A 17,117-nucleotide genomic window follows, 5' to 3' on the forward strand; every position below is an offset into this window, starting at 1 on the left:
GTCAATATACAAATTATTAATTACATTTCTACAGACTAGTAATTGGAAAACAAAATTAGAAGAACATCATTTAAAATAGAATCCAAAACATAAAAGATACAGAATAAAGTTAAACTATATATAAAACCTAACCCCGAAAAACTATAAAACATGGCTGAGAAAAGCTGTGAAGCTGTTAAGTCTACACAAAATAAAGAGATATAGCATGTCTGTGGGCTGGCATATGCAATATTAATTCTCCCTAAATTCATCTAGCTTCAATACATTCCCAATCAAAATCCCAGTAAGTGTTCTTAAAGAAACTGACAAACCGATTCTAAAATTCAGAGTAGGCATGCAAAGGACCTACAATAGTGAAAACTTCTTTATTTTTTCCAAAATGGAGTTTCACTCTTGTCTCCCAGGCTGGAGTACAGTGGCATGATCTCGGCTCACTGCAACCTCCGCTTCCCAGGTTCAAGTGATTCTCCTGTCTCAGCCTCCCAAGTAGCTGGGATCATAGGCATGCACCACCACGCCTATCTAATTTTTTGTATTTTAAGTAGAGATGAGGTTTCACCATGTTGGGCAGGCTGGTCTCCAACACCTGACCTCAAGTGACCCACCTGCCTAGGCCTCCCAAAGTGCTGGAATTACAGGCATGAGTCATCACGCCCAGAAGAAAACAATTATTTTTTAATACAAAGGATATGGCTGGAAGACTTAACATTGTCGAATTTCAAGTATTCCTATAAACCAGACACAAAAATCAGTGGAACAGAACAGAATCCAGAAACAGACTCACATATACTGATTTTCAACAAAGCTGTCAAAGTAATTCAATCAGGAAAGGCTCTTCCATAAATGGCTTCAGAACTGCTACCTATATGAAGAAAAAAATGAACCGCCACCCTTCCCTCACATCATTCATAAAAATGAACTCCAAGTGGGTCACAGAGGCAAATATAACAGCTAAAATAATAAAACTTCCAGAAGAAAACACAGGAGAAACTCCTCACAACCTCGGAGTAGGTCAAGATTTCTTCCTAAGACACAAAAGGACAAACCATAAAAGGAAACAGTGATAAACGGAGCCACAAAGTAAACTTTAAAAGCCTTTGCTTTTTTTTGAAACATAGTCTTCCGCTGTCACCCAGACTGAAGTGCAGTGGTGTGATCTCAGCTCACTGCAACCTCCACTTCCCAGGTTCAAGTGATTCTCCTGCCTCAGCCTCCTGAGTAGCTGAGATTACAGGCGCCTACCACCATGCCTGGCTGATTTTTGTATTTTTAGTAGAGACGGGTTTCACCACTTTTGGCCAGGCTGGTCTTGAATTCCTGATCTCAGGTGATCTGCCTGCCCTTGGCCTCCCAAAGTGCTGTGATTATAGGCATGAGCCACTGCACCCAGCCAAACTTTGCTTTTTGACAGACACTGTTAAGAAAATAAAGAGGTGGCCAACCTGGGAGAAGATCTTCACGTATACACATCTGACAAGGCACTTGATTCCAAAATCTGTTTCTAAAAACTCTTGTAACTTGGTAAGACAACACAATTAAAAATTGGGCAAAACATCTGAAAAAGAGCCTCACAAAAGGATATAGACAAGCATCTTTACCCATTAGGAAAACACGCATTAAAACAACAATGAGAAACAGTTACACATCCACTCAAATAGCTAAAGCAAAAAGAAGGACTATAACAAGTGTTGACAAAAGTACAGAGCAACTGGAATTCTATCTTGCTAGTGGGAGTTCTAAATGGTACACTCATTGGAAAACATTTTGGCAGTTTATTCTAAAGACTGAACTTACACAGACTTATATTAAGTTATATAAACTTAGCACATGACCCAGCAGTTCTACTTCTACATTTTATAAGAAATTCAACTTCTACATTCTATTTCTACATTTTACAAGAAATAAAACTACGGCCAGGTGTGGTAGCTCACCCCTGTAATCCCAGCACTTTGGGAAGCTGAGATGGGTGGATCATCTGAGGTCAGGAGTTCAAGACTACCCTGGCCAACATGGTGAAATCCCTTCTCTACTAAAAATATAAAAATCAGCCAGGCATGGTGGCCGGCATCTGTAATCTCAGCTACTCGGAAGGCTGAGGCAGGAGAATCGCTTGAACCCCGGAAGCAAAGGCTGCAGTGAGTTGAGACCACACCACTACCCTCTCAGTGACACAGTGAGACTATCTTTAAAAAAAAAGAAAAGAAAAGAAAAATATATCTGTACACAAATGTCCCTAGTAGCTTTATTCAAAATAGGCAAAAACTGAAAACAACTCAAATGTCCATCAACAGATGGAGAGAGAAACAAATAATGCTATATTCATACAATGGAACTCTACCAAGCACCAACAGAACTTCTGATAGATGCAATGTCATGGGTCAATCTCAAAAACACTCTTCACTGGAAGAAGCCAAACTGAGGAAGAGCACATACCACACAACTTTACTTTTATCAAAACCTGGAAAAAAAAAAAAAAGCAAAACTAATCCGCATTGAAGAAAGCCAATGAGTGAAGATTAACTGAAAAGGATCATGAAAGACCTTTCTTAGGGAGATGGAAACATTACCTTGATTGTGGTAAATGCTAAACAAATGACTGCTTATCAAAACTCAAGGAAAAAGATCCACTGACTTCATATAAAATATATCTCGGTAGAAAAGACAAAAACATGCCAGGAGCGGTGGCTCACACCTGTAATCTCACCATTCTGGGAGGCCAAGGCAGGAGAATGGCTTGAGCCCAGTAGTTCAAAACTAGTCTAGAAAATGTGGCAAGATCCCATCTCTACGAATAAATTTTTTTTAATCAACTAGGCATGGTGGTGCATGCATGTAGTCCCAGCTACTCAGAAGGCTGGCATGGGAGAATCGCTTGAGCCTGGGAGGTCAGGCTGCAGTGAGCCTCAAGGACACAACTGCATTCCAGTCTGGGCCACAGAATGAGACTGTCTCCAAAAGAAAAAGACAACAACCACTGGCTGGGCATCAATAAAAAATAAAAAGAGCCCCAGCAAGGTGGTTCATGGTGAAACTTCAGAGGACCCAGGAAGGAGGAGAACCTGAGTGAGATCATCTGGGTCACACGCAGGATGGGGAACCCGCATGCCAGCAGATTCTTCAGCCTGGAAGAGAGAAGAGAGCTAGGCAACCCCTCTAGGCTGGGGAAAGTGCTTCCATCTAGCTACGCGATCACCAACGCAAGGTGGAGGAAGGCTCCTGCAGAAGTTGTCTCAGAAATGGTCTTGGAAATGCACAGCGCCAGCCTTTCCTCAGACACAGAGGCGGCGGGTGAGCGGCCTAGAGCAGAGGTGAAGGGAAGAAAGTCCAGGAGGCAGACACACAGATGGCCGGGGCAGCAACCATACAGGCAGGGGCAGGCCAGAGTCCCAGCACGATGCCACAGAGGAGGAGGAACTCAGGACGTGGCCATTCCCCCACACACCTGCTGCATGGGACGACACAGAGCCAAACCCAAGGAGGGAGGGACCCAGATGCGGGTGTGAAAAGCTAAAATCTGCCCTCAAATGCACCTGCACAGCAGGCATCTTGGAAACATGGTACGCATGCCCAAAGAGAATTCAGACCTTATGTATCAAAGAATTGATGCCGGAGAAAAAAACTTACCCTTATGTAAATCATACCAAGAGCCCAAAGCTTATTAATTTCCAGTGGGGAGAAAACTCACCTGTATAGCAAAAGCTTTGGGGCACAGCTCAAAGCCAGTGAAGCATCTGAAAACCCACACTGGAGAGGGCTGAGAAACGCAACACGGGTGAGAGGGGCTGCTAAGGGAGCTCAAGCTTCCTACACATCCGACCATTCACACCAACCAAAAGGTGCTTTGGAAGCATTCAGTTGGCATCGTATCCCGCATCAAGGACTCACTCCGGGAGAAGGTCACATAAGGAGAAACCACTAACGTAAGGAACTTAAATTCATACGGAAATGCCAGGAAAACAGTAAAACATGGAAAACACTGAATACAAATACAAATAACGCAGGAGAAAAAGGATCATGAAAACTAATGCAAGTATTAACTCCAGGAAAAACAAAAGCATGGTACAAAGAAAGGAACGTGAACTGTGAAAATGGAAGCCTGACCACAGGAGCATCAAGTCTGATCAAGAATGTGCCCAAAGCTGTCCATGCAACCACGGGGAAATGAGGAGGATGGGGAGCAGAGGGCCATGGGAACTCCATCTGTCACAATCCTAAGTCAGTAAATTGTGTCTACAACCAACGAGTCAGGAGCCAGAAACAGTGTATTTATTTAAAATATGGAGGTAGAAACGAGAATAGCAAAATGATGCCTCTGGGCTACAAGGAGGCCACCTTCTATTTATCTGCCGAGTCCACACACACACAGGCCAACAGCAGCTTGGGAAATCATTTATAAATGCACAGCAAATATGAGAAGTGGATTCAAGCAGGGGAAAAAAAAACATACCCTCCTGCCCAAAGAAATACTGGCAAAGATAACAATGATTCACCAGAGAAAGAGGGTAAAGAGTCATACAGATGCTCTATCTTCTACACTGCAACTCTACCAAGAATTAAGTTTTTCTATGTCTTTACCATAGAAAAAGACACTATTTTCACCTTTCAAATCGGCAAGTAATTTTTAATAATGACCAAGATAGGGAAGACATGGGAAAAGACACCTACACAGACTAATAGAAAGGAAAATATTACAATCTTTAGAATCAGATTAGGCGAAAAAAGAAAAGAAGCAAACAAAAAAAAGTCCTTAACTATGAACAACCTCCCCTCACAGGGATGTGGTCTGAAGGGAATCATCGCAGCTGGACAGAGGCCACTGCATAGACTGAGAGACCACCTGACCTCCAACAACACCGAGACCCCAGAGGGGCCACAGGCAGTCACGGGAACAGCTGCCATCGAGTATCTGACCATTGGGCAGAAACTCGTACCAAGCAGAAATGTGGCTGACAAGTTGCAGGCCTATTTAACACATATGAATAAAGAAAAACTATCAGAGAATATGAACCATTTTCACAGATGAGATGATGGGTAACTGAGGAAAAATCAACAGAAGATACTAAATAAAAGCTAAAATTTGACTTCTGATCACAGGAAGCTTCTGCTAGGATTACAGGAATGCTCAGGCTCCTGTGGAAACAAGCACTAGTCCTGAACACCATTTTTCACAGAATTCTTGCAAGCAGTTCCCACGTGCGTGCTGTCAGATGAGAGCCAGGGGCGAGTGAGACACGGCGCTCACCACAGGGAGGTGTCCTCCTGGACAGGTAGAGTAGGGCAGAGATGGCACTGGCTGGCACCCCAAGTCTGAAGTAGGGCCCGGAGGCTCCAGTGAGCCCTAGAAAACCCTGTGGCTTTCTGACCCTACCTGGACGCAGGGTAAGGAAAGATACAGAGTCTGCCCATCCGCCCAGTTCCCCAACCCCGAGCCTGGATAGGAAAACAGCTAAAGAGCTGGGCAACTGTCTTAGAAAAAGTCAAAGCACAAAACTCTGCCAACTCCTGACAAAGACCCGCTTGTCACAGTGATGGAGGGGCCTTCCAGGGAGCCAGCAGATGGAGCACCAGCCTGACTCTAAGTGTGCAAGCTAGAACATCAATAACTCCAAAGAGCTATCCTGTGTAAGCTTCTTATTCAGGTCCACCAATACAGCCTCACACAGAGTCACACAATCTCCTAGTTCCTTTGCTGCATTAATGCACAAACTTAAACACCTTTTTGCAAATCAGTATGCTTACTAACCAAAGGCTCTAGCAAGGTAACACTATAAATAAGCAGACACTACTAAAAATAAACATTATTTACATATACTATACTAAAAATTATACTATGAGCTTCTAAATGTAAAAGGAGAAAATAGCATTTGGGAAGATGCCATTTTTTTCCTTTTTTTTTTAAGCATACAGGTGTGCATACGATGAAAATAAAAAGAAATTATTCACTGGTTGGGTGTAGTGGCTCATTCCTGTAATCCCAGCACTTCAGGAGCCCAAGGAGGGAGGACTGCTTAAGCCCAGGAGTTCAAGACCAGCCTGGGCAACATAGCGAGACTTCGTCTCTATGAAAAATAAAAAATTTTTTTTTAATTAGCCAAGTATAGTAGCATGTGCCTGTGATCCCAGCTACTCAGGAAGCTAAAGCAGGAGGATTACTTGGAGCCTGGGAGGTCAAGGATGCAGTGAGCCATGACTGTGCCACTGCACTCCAGCCTGGAGGACAGAGTGAAACCCCGTCTCAAAAAAAAAAAATTTAAAAAGGCACTTAAAGCATCGATATGTGCTGCGTTTTCAAGTATAAATTCATCACTCTCTACTCTCAGCCTGTGGGAGCAATGCATGTTGGCTCTGCTTCTTTTTAACTACAGCAAACACATTCCTGGACACAAAATATGACTCATCCCAAATGAAGGGCTGGGTCTCAGCATGACAGACAAAGTGTGCTGTTCTCAAGCGAAAAGGGGACCAGCCACAGGGGCAGAGTCACATGCCACGTCTAGGTAGGGCACTCACCTTGTTGATCCAGAACACCATGGCATCCTCGAGGTCATATGGAAGTTCTTTCGAGGCACTGAATGTTGAGAAGCGCTTGACACTGGCCACCACTTTCTCAATGCTGATCATCTCCACGGTGTAGGCCATCATCAGGGCATCCACCATCGCCATGTGGGCACTCTAGGGGCAGAGGCAGCAGCTGTAACCCCTCAAACCCACCCCTCTTACCAGGTTCTGATACAGGGAACCTGTTCATACTCAGAATCCTGGCCTAATTTCTTCACCCCTCATCCTTTCTGTCTCAAGAGATACTCAGATCTGAGACCTGCCCTCCCCCTCACCATCACTATTTCAAGCCTGGCATTTCTGGCCAATGAACCTCAAGCCCATCAGGAACCAGGAGTCCATTCTCAGGCAGGCAGGCCAGCCCTGCAGCCTGTGGTGCACTGTCTCACATTGTCATTTCTTATTTCCTCAACAGCCCTGTGGGACTCCCAGGAAAGGCAGTACTACTACTCCTACATCATGGCTGTGGGAAGACAGAGACAGAAGACCTGCCCCAGGCCAACCACCCACCCAAAAGGCTATGGCTCCTCGTCCAGAGCTCTGCCTGCTACAGCTGCACTGTGCCTTAGTGCAGCTTCCTCAGACAACACAAGTAACACTCTCTTCACCCACCACATGGCACCCGCAGTCTCGGCAGCGCCATCGGAATCACCAAACAAAGGCAGTCAGGAGGCACTGAGAATGGCCCTGACCCAGAACTCTCTGGAAAAGGCACATCAGTAGCAAGCCTTTAGAGAAAGATGAGGGTGGGATACTTGAGGGAGGAAAAGGCAGACAGTTATTTTAGCACAAAGTATGCATGAAACAACCTAACAGAACGGGCACAATTATATTTCTCATCATCTGTAAAAAGTCTGCCTCAAATATTAATAGGCCTCACTCCAATCAGCATTCAGAGAACATTCCCAATGAGAAAAAGAGCTCGATGGAAGCCCTCTTTTCCCCATTCTCCACAACAGTCATGTGCTTTAAAAGAGACGCAGTTTCCTAAGGATCGCCAGTGTGCAACAGCCCGGGTCTCCACCACCTCGCTGCACACCATGTTCACATCATCCATGCCAGGTGTGCCACACGAGAGCCCATGGCTCCAGAGTCTGGCCCGTGGGGGCAGCCACCGCAGACCACTCACCATCTTTATGGGTGCGCGACTGAGGTCAGACTCTGTCACGGGGGTGTCATCGCTCTCCATCACATAGATCCCTTTCCGGGACAGGGCCTGGATGACAGACTGGTGTCCCTGTAAGGCGGCCACCTGGTCCCCTTTCAGGATGAGGCTGCAGACACGGCAGTACAGCTCGCTGGACAGGAGAAGCTTGATAACAGGCGGTTTAATGTGCTCCTGTTCATACTGGTCCACGTAGAATGGGTCTCTGAGGTCCTCAGGGATGTTATCTAAGACAGGGAGGGGAGGACCAGGTGAGCGTGACACACGAGACTCAAACATGTCCTGAGCAACACCAGGGCAGGGGTGCACGTGGGAGCCCCTTCCAGTGCAACCTCAGAAAAAAGGCACAACCAATAAAAGGCACATGGCTGGGTACAGTGGTGCATGACTATAGTCCCACCACTCTGGGAGGCTGAGGCAGGAGGATCGATTGAGACCAAGAGTTCAAGGCTGCAGTGAACTACGACTGTGCCACTGTACTCCAGCCTGGGTATCACAGTGAGACCAAGTCTCAAAAAATTAATTAATTAATTGATTAAATGGGCAACTAACAACATGAAAAGGCTCTGGGTTCTTCAGTAATTCTGTCATCTTCTGTACTAACAAAGGCAAATGTAGCATCTCAGATTACTACTATGTGAACAAAGACAACTCAAATCATTTTGTGACATCCACCACTGTGACCTCAAAGGATGACTGTCCTAACAGCAGTAAGATGGTAGGCATGGAAGACCTGAGAGTTTGAGTGGGGCTGAGGGCAGTGCCTGGTGACACCAGCAGAGAGGGCATGTGGGCACGGTCGGCATCAGCCTGGGGAGGGAGCCCAGTGTCCTCTTTCTGACATGAAAACGGGGTGACAACAGAGGCTGAACACCCATGGTCTTTACTGAAGAGGGAGTCAGGCAGGCGTGGTGCCACTGTAACCATGACAACAACACAGCAGTGGCAATCAGCCTTTATCCATTTTTGGACCAGGCAGCATCAAACTCTTGACATGAACCATGCTATCTAATCTTGCACTGCAGTTCTCTCAAATGAGGACTACCATCCCCATATTACAAACAAGAAACTGAGGCACAGAGAAAGTAAGTGACCTGCCCAAGGCCACAGGAGACAGAGACCAGCCTGAACCCACACGATCTGATCTGGAGAGCCTACTGTATACCTCCGGCTGCAATACACGCTGCCTCCCATACAAACAGCACCAGGAGCAACATACACATGGGACACTAAATGTGTCACGGCTGGCCTCACCCACTTTGCTAGACCTGCCACTGTGCTCCTCACACTGTCTCAAAATGTCAACGGCTTTCCGACCGAAGACGGAGGATGAGAGGCATCTCGGCAGTCAGATGCATTTGGGAAACACGGACCTCCCAGGCCTTTAACACGCTCCATGCCCAAAGCTCTGCCAGGAGGTGCAGACAGGAGCACTCCCATCTCCAGAAAAGTTTAGAAAGGACTACCATCTCCACAGAACAGCTCATGAAGAAACCCTACCGACACCTAGCGTTGAGACAACCGGTAACACTGGAGATACTCACAGGGACACGAACAAACCTTGTGCTCGGACCCAAGCTCTCCTAAGCTCTACCCCAGGGGAAGAACCAGCTGTGGCGACAGTTCCTCACAGCAGCCTTCTCTCTCTCTGTTGGCATCTCTTCTGGCTTCCCTCACTATTTTCCTGAGCCCTGAGTCACTTCATTATGGCCCCGTGGAGTCTGGTCATTTTCCCACAATCTGAGTACCTCACAACTGGTTTATTTCTAAACGGCAGCAGCCATCATTCACACAGCACTTTTGTTTTAAAAAAGCCCCACTGTACACAATGACTAGGTCACCACGGCGACCTAGGGGCGGCCAGGGCTCCAGCTCTGGAAGGCTGCCTTAGCAGACATTAACAGATTCAAATCCTATACTTGCTGACCACATCGGGTAGCACTCTATTCTGAAATCACCTGAAGTTCTGAAATACAACAGAGCACAGCAGTAACCCAAGGAACAGGCCCCAACACCAAGCACAGCGGGAAGACTTCTGCTTTCCTCATGAACTGCTCGAGGAAAGCCGAGGTGTGCACAGAGTCACCCCACATACACCAGACTGAGACATCCCAGGAAACAAGAGCAAGGTGGCCAGAGACAGACAGGGGACCTACAGACTGTGCACCCATGGACATGGAGGGAAGTCAGGGGAGGGCACTGAGCAAGGGATCCCATAACCTGACCAGGTTCGCACTGGCACTAGGGGAAAGATGCGACAGTCACTCTCAGCCTTCCTCTTACTCAACTGACCAAAGCAGCAGCCCACCAAGTCAGGGCTCCTGGCCTCTGTCCTCCCATCTCACTGCCTGCTCCGTCTCCTATGCCAGCTGCCCCTCACTTCTCCAAATATTGGAATGGACACTTCCTATCTTACTCCTCCCAGGTGACCTAATTCACTCTCATGGCTGGAAATGTCACAGACACACAGTAATCTCCAAATGTACATTTCTGGCCCTGGTCACTTCCCTGAACTGCCTATCTGACATCTCCATGTAGATGTCTGGGGGTACCTTGACCCTAACCGACCTGGCCCAAGCTACTGTCTCCTCTCATTGGGACAACTGCAGTCCTCCTAGAGGCAGAAACTGTCACAGCTGAGGAGAAAGGCCCCTGGGGACCCCTCAGGGTGATGGCTCTGTGCAGAGGGAGTGATGGGACATGTACGTAAGGTGAGGGCTGGCCTTAGATGGAAGCAGGGTAAGCCCCAGGAAGAATGGCGGAGCCCACACCACATACGCAGAAACCTGGCCAGGCTAGGAAAAGCAACCATGGCTCTGATTTAAGTTTCTCTTTTGCAATCTACCAAGTAGAAACGTTTCTCATAGGGTAGCCCATTTTAAAAATTAATATAAAGTGATTTATGTAATCACCTTTTTGAATCATATGTGAATATGAATAACACTACTAATTCACATAAGTTTCAGATGAAGGAAAAGGAGAGTTAAGGGAAAATGATGCACTTACTAAAGATACGAGACAGTGGTGAAGCACTCATCACTGTGTGACTCCTTCCCATCTGACCTAAGGAAGACCCTGGCCAGAGCCCCCACTGCGTGACAGGGGCCACTCCTCCATGGCCGTCCCATGGCAGTGCTGCCCTCAGACACTGAACACTGAACTCAGTCCATGAGTAGCCAGCGTCAATGAAGTCAACTTCTGCAAGAGCTGTATGTGCACAGTCCTAAAACCTCTAATGTTCTATCAAAATCAATAGCTATTTAAAAAAAAAAAAAACTTTGTAATGCCTTCAATGTATTTCTAGTTTTTCTTTTTCATTTTTTTCTACAAACTAGTAAGACTGTTAGACTTATTAATACACATTCATTCAACAATTATTAAGTACCCATGTTAGTCCAAAAATGTGCAAAAATGTCAGGGAGTCAAACAGGAAGAGAGAAAGACTGTTCTCAGATTAAGCCTCATAAGACAACTGAAAAGTCAACAAGTAATTTCTACACAATGTGGAGGGTGTCACACAGGGTAAGAGCTGGGGATTGGGGTTCAGGAGAACCCCACTGAGGGTGGGGCAGTGGGATATGACGATGAAAAGGTTTCTGAAGGGAAGAAAGCAGCCAGTGGGGCCCGTGGTTGGAGGGCAGAGAGAGGAAAACATGAAAATGACCCTGTTAAGGGAATGTTGGCAAATGACAGCAGTTCAGAACTGCATAGGAGAGGCAAACGGATGTGTAATGCATTCGCTCAGCAGGTTCTTATGCACCTGAGGCACGCCTGCACTCTGAGGAACTGGACACAGGGGAGCGAGACAGGCTTAGGCGGGCACACAAGGAATGGAATGAGACCACGTCAAGTAAGGCAGTCAGAGAAGCTCGAGGGACAAAGAGACTCTATCTACTAGAGCTCCCTGTAAGCAAGAGTGGAGGATGAGCCTGAACCCAGGAGGCTGCTGTGGTCACTGCCAGGAGAGACAATGGAAGCTGACAGAGGCAGGCAGCCAGCCAGCCCTGGGAAGGGGCGCCACCACCCGGAAGGCGTGAGCAGCAGGCCTGTGCCTGATGCAATACGGCAAAGACACCAAACTTATAATTCCTGCCAGTCTGGTGCAGGATAGTCCCTTTTCCCAATACAGGAAAGCAGCAACGTGGAGAAGGAGGGCAGTCGGGGACAGGAGATGAGCCTGTGGGACCCAAGGGGAGCTTTCCAATGCGGAGGTGTAGAGACTGGAGGCGCAAGAGTAAAGGGACCAGCTAGAGACGTGGTTTGGAACCCATTACATATACACAGCCATCAATGCCCAGGGAACCAGTCATCCAGCGAAAGCCGGGTGCGGTGGGAGCAGAAGCTGATCAAGGCACCCTGAGGACAGCAAGCCCACAGGACATACCGGGAAAGAAGCCAAGGAAACAGACAAGTGAGCAGAGAGCAGGGCGGGGCACGAACATTGTGCTAACGAGGCCAGAGGAGGAGAAGGTTTCAAAGAGGGAGCAAGCACCAAGGAAGGCTGAGAAGGATGCATGCACGAAGACCACAGAGCCTGCCAGACTCAGCTGGCAGACTTGGGAAGAGCATTCTGAGGACTGACTAAGAGATGGCCACAGGCACAGAAGTAAGGAAGAGCCATGAGCAGCGCATGTGCAGTGGCTGCAGGCCTCAGCAGGGGCCGCACAGAAAGGCCCTGGGAAGGAGTCAGAAGACTCTGAGCAGTCTGCAGTGGAAGTGGGGTCAACATTAAGTGCAGGAGGAACTCAGAGGGGTGGCAGCTGACAGTGAGCAGCAGTCAGAGCACTGGGGTCTCCCAAGGGCAGGGCCCAGCACAGCCACCTGGCCCAGAGTCCCAGCTCAGCCTCTTACTGGGCGTCTCTGAACCTTGGCCGCTATCTGTCCATTACAAACAATGGAAGGGTCCACCTCCTGCCCTGTGCCTGCTGAGCCTAAGCTCCATGGATGCACACAGGAGTTTCAGCAGTTATTCCTTCTGTTGCTATTACTATGAGGAGGATGAAAGGGCTGGTGAGGAAGTAGCCATGTGTCAACTGCAGCCCTCCCGCAGCACCTGCGCAGGGCTGGGGGATGGGGGGAGGCATCCACACCAACCACCGGCTCTTCCATGGTGGCACAAGGCAGAGACCCCTCTGGCAGGTGCCACAACTGCGGTCACTGCCCAACCTAAAGCCAGCTACTTGCACAGCCTCCAACTTAGTCCCAGAAAAAGACACCAAGCCACTGCAGTGCCAGGCCCAGCTCGGAGATGCAAAGGACAGTGACTCTCTGCCCTACTGCTCATCCGAGCCACCTGGAGCTAAGCCCAACTAACCCAGAATGTCCCTGTAGGCGGCCTGGCTATCAGCATTTGACACTGAGTGAGAGTCACCTCTGCAGAGGCCCCAAACGCAGCTGTGAAAGTCTCCACCTGGAAGATGTGGATACTCTTCCTGTTCAGACATAAGGAGCTAACAGAAATAATTCCAACTTGAGGTAAAAGTGGCTAGCGGTCTCCCAATTCTAAACCACTACATCCCATGCCCCAGCTCCAACCTGGAGAGGCCAGACACAAGGGTAAGAAAAGCTGATGTGATGGTTCCCGCAGGGCCAAATCCACCTGACCCCCACCCAGGGACCACTGAAAACAAACTGCACCTCAACAGCAGAGCGCCAGGCACACAGACAAGCGGGCACTCCACAGGGCGCTGGCCCGGCCATGCCAGGGCAGGCTCAGGTGCAGATTCAGCTTCCACCCAGAAGGCAAGGAAGGGAGACCCTCGAGAACCCTCAAGAGGGGAAAGGGTTCCAAAACTGGGGCTGGACAGAGACCCTATTAACCTGTGTCACATCCTAGCTGCTCCTGAAGCAACTACAACGAACGGCACAGCAAGCACTGTGAGAACCACAGCCCACAGTCCTGCCAGGGTAGCAGGACAAAGACCCAAAACGAAACACACACGCAACTCAACCCCGAGAAGGCAGGCGAGGGCCTGTGGTCTCAAGGTAACTGGGTGGACTACCTGGTAGAACGAACCAAAATCAATATCCTCCAGGCTTCCAACAGGACCCAAGGCCTCCAAATACAATATTCCAAATGCCCAACACACAACCCAAAGCTCCTTAACAAAAAAGAAAGACCCCCAGGAAAACCTGCAATTCCCAGGAGAAAAGGCAACCAACAGATGTCGACCTGACGCTCCCAAGGTTGGGACCGCAGACAAGAATTCAAAGCAACCATGGAACAATGCTCCAAGAAGCACAAACAGAAGCCCGAAGGAAAGGAAAACACTCCCAGAAACTCAGAGAACTCCCAGGAAAGACAAGCCCCAGTGCGGAGAAAGGCCAAGCCCAGAGCAGAGGCCACATGCTGGTGAGGAAAGGCTGTAGGGGCCACAGAGCCCACCTGCCCACAGCCGCCCTGGACCATCTCATGAGCACAGTGACTGTGACCCCACTGCGCCAGCAGGGGTCACAGTCGTAGCCCCCTCTTCCTCCTTCCCCTGAGCCTTCTGAGAGGCCATGGGAGGGCAAGGGATGGGAAGAGCAGAGCACAAACTATAAGGCCAGAGGCTCTGCACCTAACGCCCAGCCATCCTTATTCACACCTCAGAAACCCAGCAGGAGGGGCACTGGCACCAGGCCTTCTCCCCATAAGCTCCCACCCTCAGCTCACTCCCCCGAGCTCACGAAGAAATCTCAAGGTCCCCAAAGTGCACAGCCACTGCAACCGAAACACAGACCACACAGCCTGAGCCTGGAAAGGGAGCACAAAGCAAACGCGAGCAAAGGAGAAGGGAGGCCCCTGGGGCCAGGTGGGAGGGAGCCTCCTTCCAGGCACAGTGGATCCCTCCTAGGCCAACAAGCCCCATGGCAGACACAGCAGGGCAGTGCACACAGCTCACACCCACATAGGCTCTGCACATACAACCCCCAACCATGGAGGCTCTGCACACACAACTCACACCTGCAGGACCCTCCACACACAGCTCACACCCACAGAGCCTCCACACACACGATCCATACCTGAGGAAGGCTCCACACAGACAACTCACACACACAGACACACCACACACAGCTCATACCTACAGAGCCTCCACACACACAATCCATACCTGCAGGAGGCTCCACACACACATCTCACACACAGAGACACCACACACACAGTGCACACACACAGAGGCACCACACACACAGTACACACACACAGCAGCCCGGCACACACTCCAGACCTGCGGGAGGCTCCACACACACAACTAACATCCACAGAGGCTACACACACACAGCGCACACCCGAGGCTCCACACACACAACCCACACCTGCAGGAGACTACACACACACAAGCTCCACACACATCTCACACCCACAGAGGCTCCACACACACAACTCACATCCACAGAGGCTCCACACACACAGCGCACACCCTCAGAGGCTCCACACACACAACTCACACACACAGAGGCTCCACACACATCTCACACCCACAGAGGCTCCACACACACAACTCACATCCACAGAGGCTCCACACACACAATCCACACCTGCGGGAAACTCCACACACACAACTCACACACACAGAGGCTCCACACACCTCACACCCACAGAGGCTCCACATATACAACTCACACCCACAGAGGGTCCACACACACAGCACACACCCGGAGGCTCTGCACACACAATCCACACCTGTGGGAGGCTCTGGCCAGCCAACCGGGTGGTGAAGAATCACCAGGGCAAATTCAGGGACCAGGGCAAGTTCAGGGAGAAGACGAAATCTAGAGAACCCGCCCGTGACAGCACTTTCCCCAAGGGCATCTGGGACTAGCTGTCTGTGTCAGAAGAGGTGGTAACCATGGCAGGCTGAGTTTCTGGCACCACACCTTTTCTAAGAACAAAAACCGGACTCCAGGGCCTGCCCAACTGTGCCTACCATACACTCTGGGTAGGAAACCTGAAGGGCTGCCCCCAGGCACAGGAGCTAACTTGAAGCAGCCAAGCCTCAGGGAGACTAAAACATGGCCTCTGTGTGTGAGATTCTGCAGATGTGAGCTGTGTGTGGAGCCTGTGTGTATGTGAGTTGTGTGTGTGGAGTCTCCCACAGGTGTGGAGTGTGTGTGGCGCCTCTGTATGTGTGAGTTGTGGTGTGTGAGGCCTCCCACAGGTGTGGACTGCATGTGTGAAGCACCTCCACCAGGGCCTCAGGTAGGGTGACCCCATCTGTTCCTGTCTCCAAGGGACTGCTGAAAGCCAACAGACACTTGCCGTGGGAAGATATGACATCTTAGGCCTCAGATTATTTCCAAAATCTTTCACATACAGTGGTCAGATAAGCAAAATGACAAGACATCATCAGCAAAAGCCAGCAGAAACGACAAACAACAGAAGCAGGCTCCCAGACTTTCGAGGCCTACGAAGATGAAGTCAGTCCAGGACAGCCCCTCTCTCCTGCAGACTACAGCTAACCCCAAAACCTAAAATACAATTTAAAAAAAAAAACTTGCTTTCACTTTATGGACTCGCCCTGAATTCTTTCCTTCGTGAGCTCCAAGAACCCTCTCTTGGGGTCTGGATTGGGACCTTTCCTGTAACAATTTTAAAAAAAACAAACCTACCTAAGGACTCTGGAAAGTCAGCTGCAGCAGGCACACTGGGGAGGAGGGTACATTCTGAAGGAGGAATCCTAAACAGGGGACTCCTCAGGTTTGTTTTCTCTTTGCTGTCCTGGCTGGACCTGAGGGCAGCCCCAGTCACAGAACCGGGCAGCAGGTACAGACAGCCAGGCTCTGAGAGAAACACCATCTTTCTCTGGCCAGAGGACCAGGAGAAGGGGCTCCTCGAAGCTGGAGGGGAAATCCTGAGGGCTCCCACTTCTCTCTCCTGGCCTGACCAGGCTCCCACAGTCACAGGGCCGTGTGGTGATGGCACAGCAGTGGAAACAGGGAAGCCCCATCTTTCTGGGCAGAGGCTGAGGAATAAGGTTCCTGGGAGCCAGAAAGTGTGGAGGGAATCCACAAAAGGAGACTTGGAGAGGGATCTCCAGAGACGAGCATGAGCCTGCACGATCCAGGCCTACTCCTGAGCTGTGGGTGCCTTGGGCAGGCCCGGGCCCATAGGCAAAGGCTGTGAGAGCCAAATCAACACTGTAGCCATCACCCGTGACGGCAAAACAGACATCCTGGGCTGAAACCAATGGGGTTTATTGCAACCCAGCTGCAAAACAAAATCAACATTATCCAAAGAACTTTAACAGGACCCAGAAACCAGTCTCACAGCATGATGTTCAAAATGTCCAGAGCCCAATCCATAATTATTCAACAAAGAACCAGGAAAATGTGACCAATTTTCAAAGGAAAAGACAACCAACAGAGGCCAACCCCCAAATGACCCAGATGTTAGTTATCAAAGACTTTAAAA

General features: G+C 49.2%; 1 protein-coding gene across 14 annotated transcripts in view; it reads right to left on the reverse strand.

Moving 5' to 3' along the window:
- Positions 1-17,117, reverse strand: part of CAMSAP1 (calmodulin regulated spectrin associated protein 1) — a 99,419-nt gene that overhangs the window by 64,569 nt on the left and 17,733 nt on the right. For 10 of the 14 annotated variants that reach the window (XM_078331368.1, XM_035262609.3, XM_035262617.3 and 7 more), the window contains 2 exons: positions 7,688-7,950; positions 6,511-6,672 (listed from right to left, as the gene is read on the reverse strand). In XM_078331368.1, the coding sequence (XP_078187494.1) occupies positions 6,511-6,672; positions 7,688-7,950 (425 nt within the window). Of the gene's footprint in view, positions 1-6,510; positions 6,673-7,687; positions 7,951-17,117 lie in introns of those variants that run through there. The other 4 variants (XM_078331388.1, XM_035262649.3, XM_078331385.1 and 1 more) reach the window with 2 other exon arrangements.

The sequence above is a fragment of the Callithrix jacchus genome, chromosome 1 (genome assembly GCF_049354715.1).
Source record: "Callithrix jacchus isolate 240 chromosome 1, calJac240_pri, whole genome shotgun sequence".
Taxonomy (NCBI): Eukaryota; Metazoa; Chordata; class Mammalia; order Primates; family Cebidae; genus Callithrix; species Callithrix jacchus.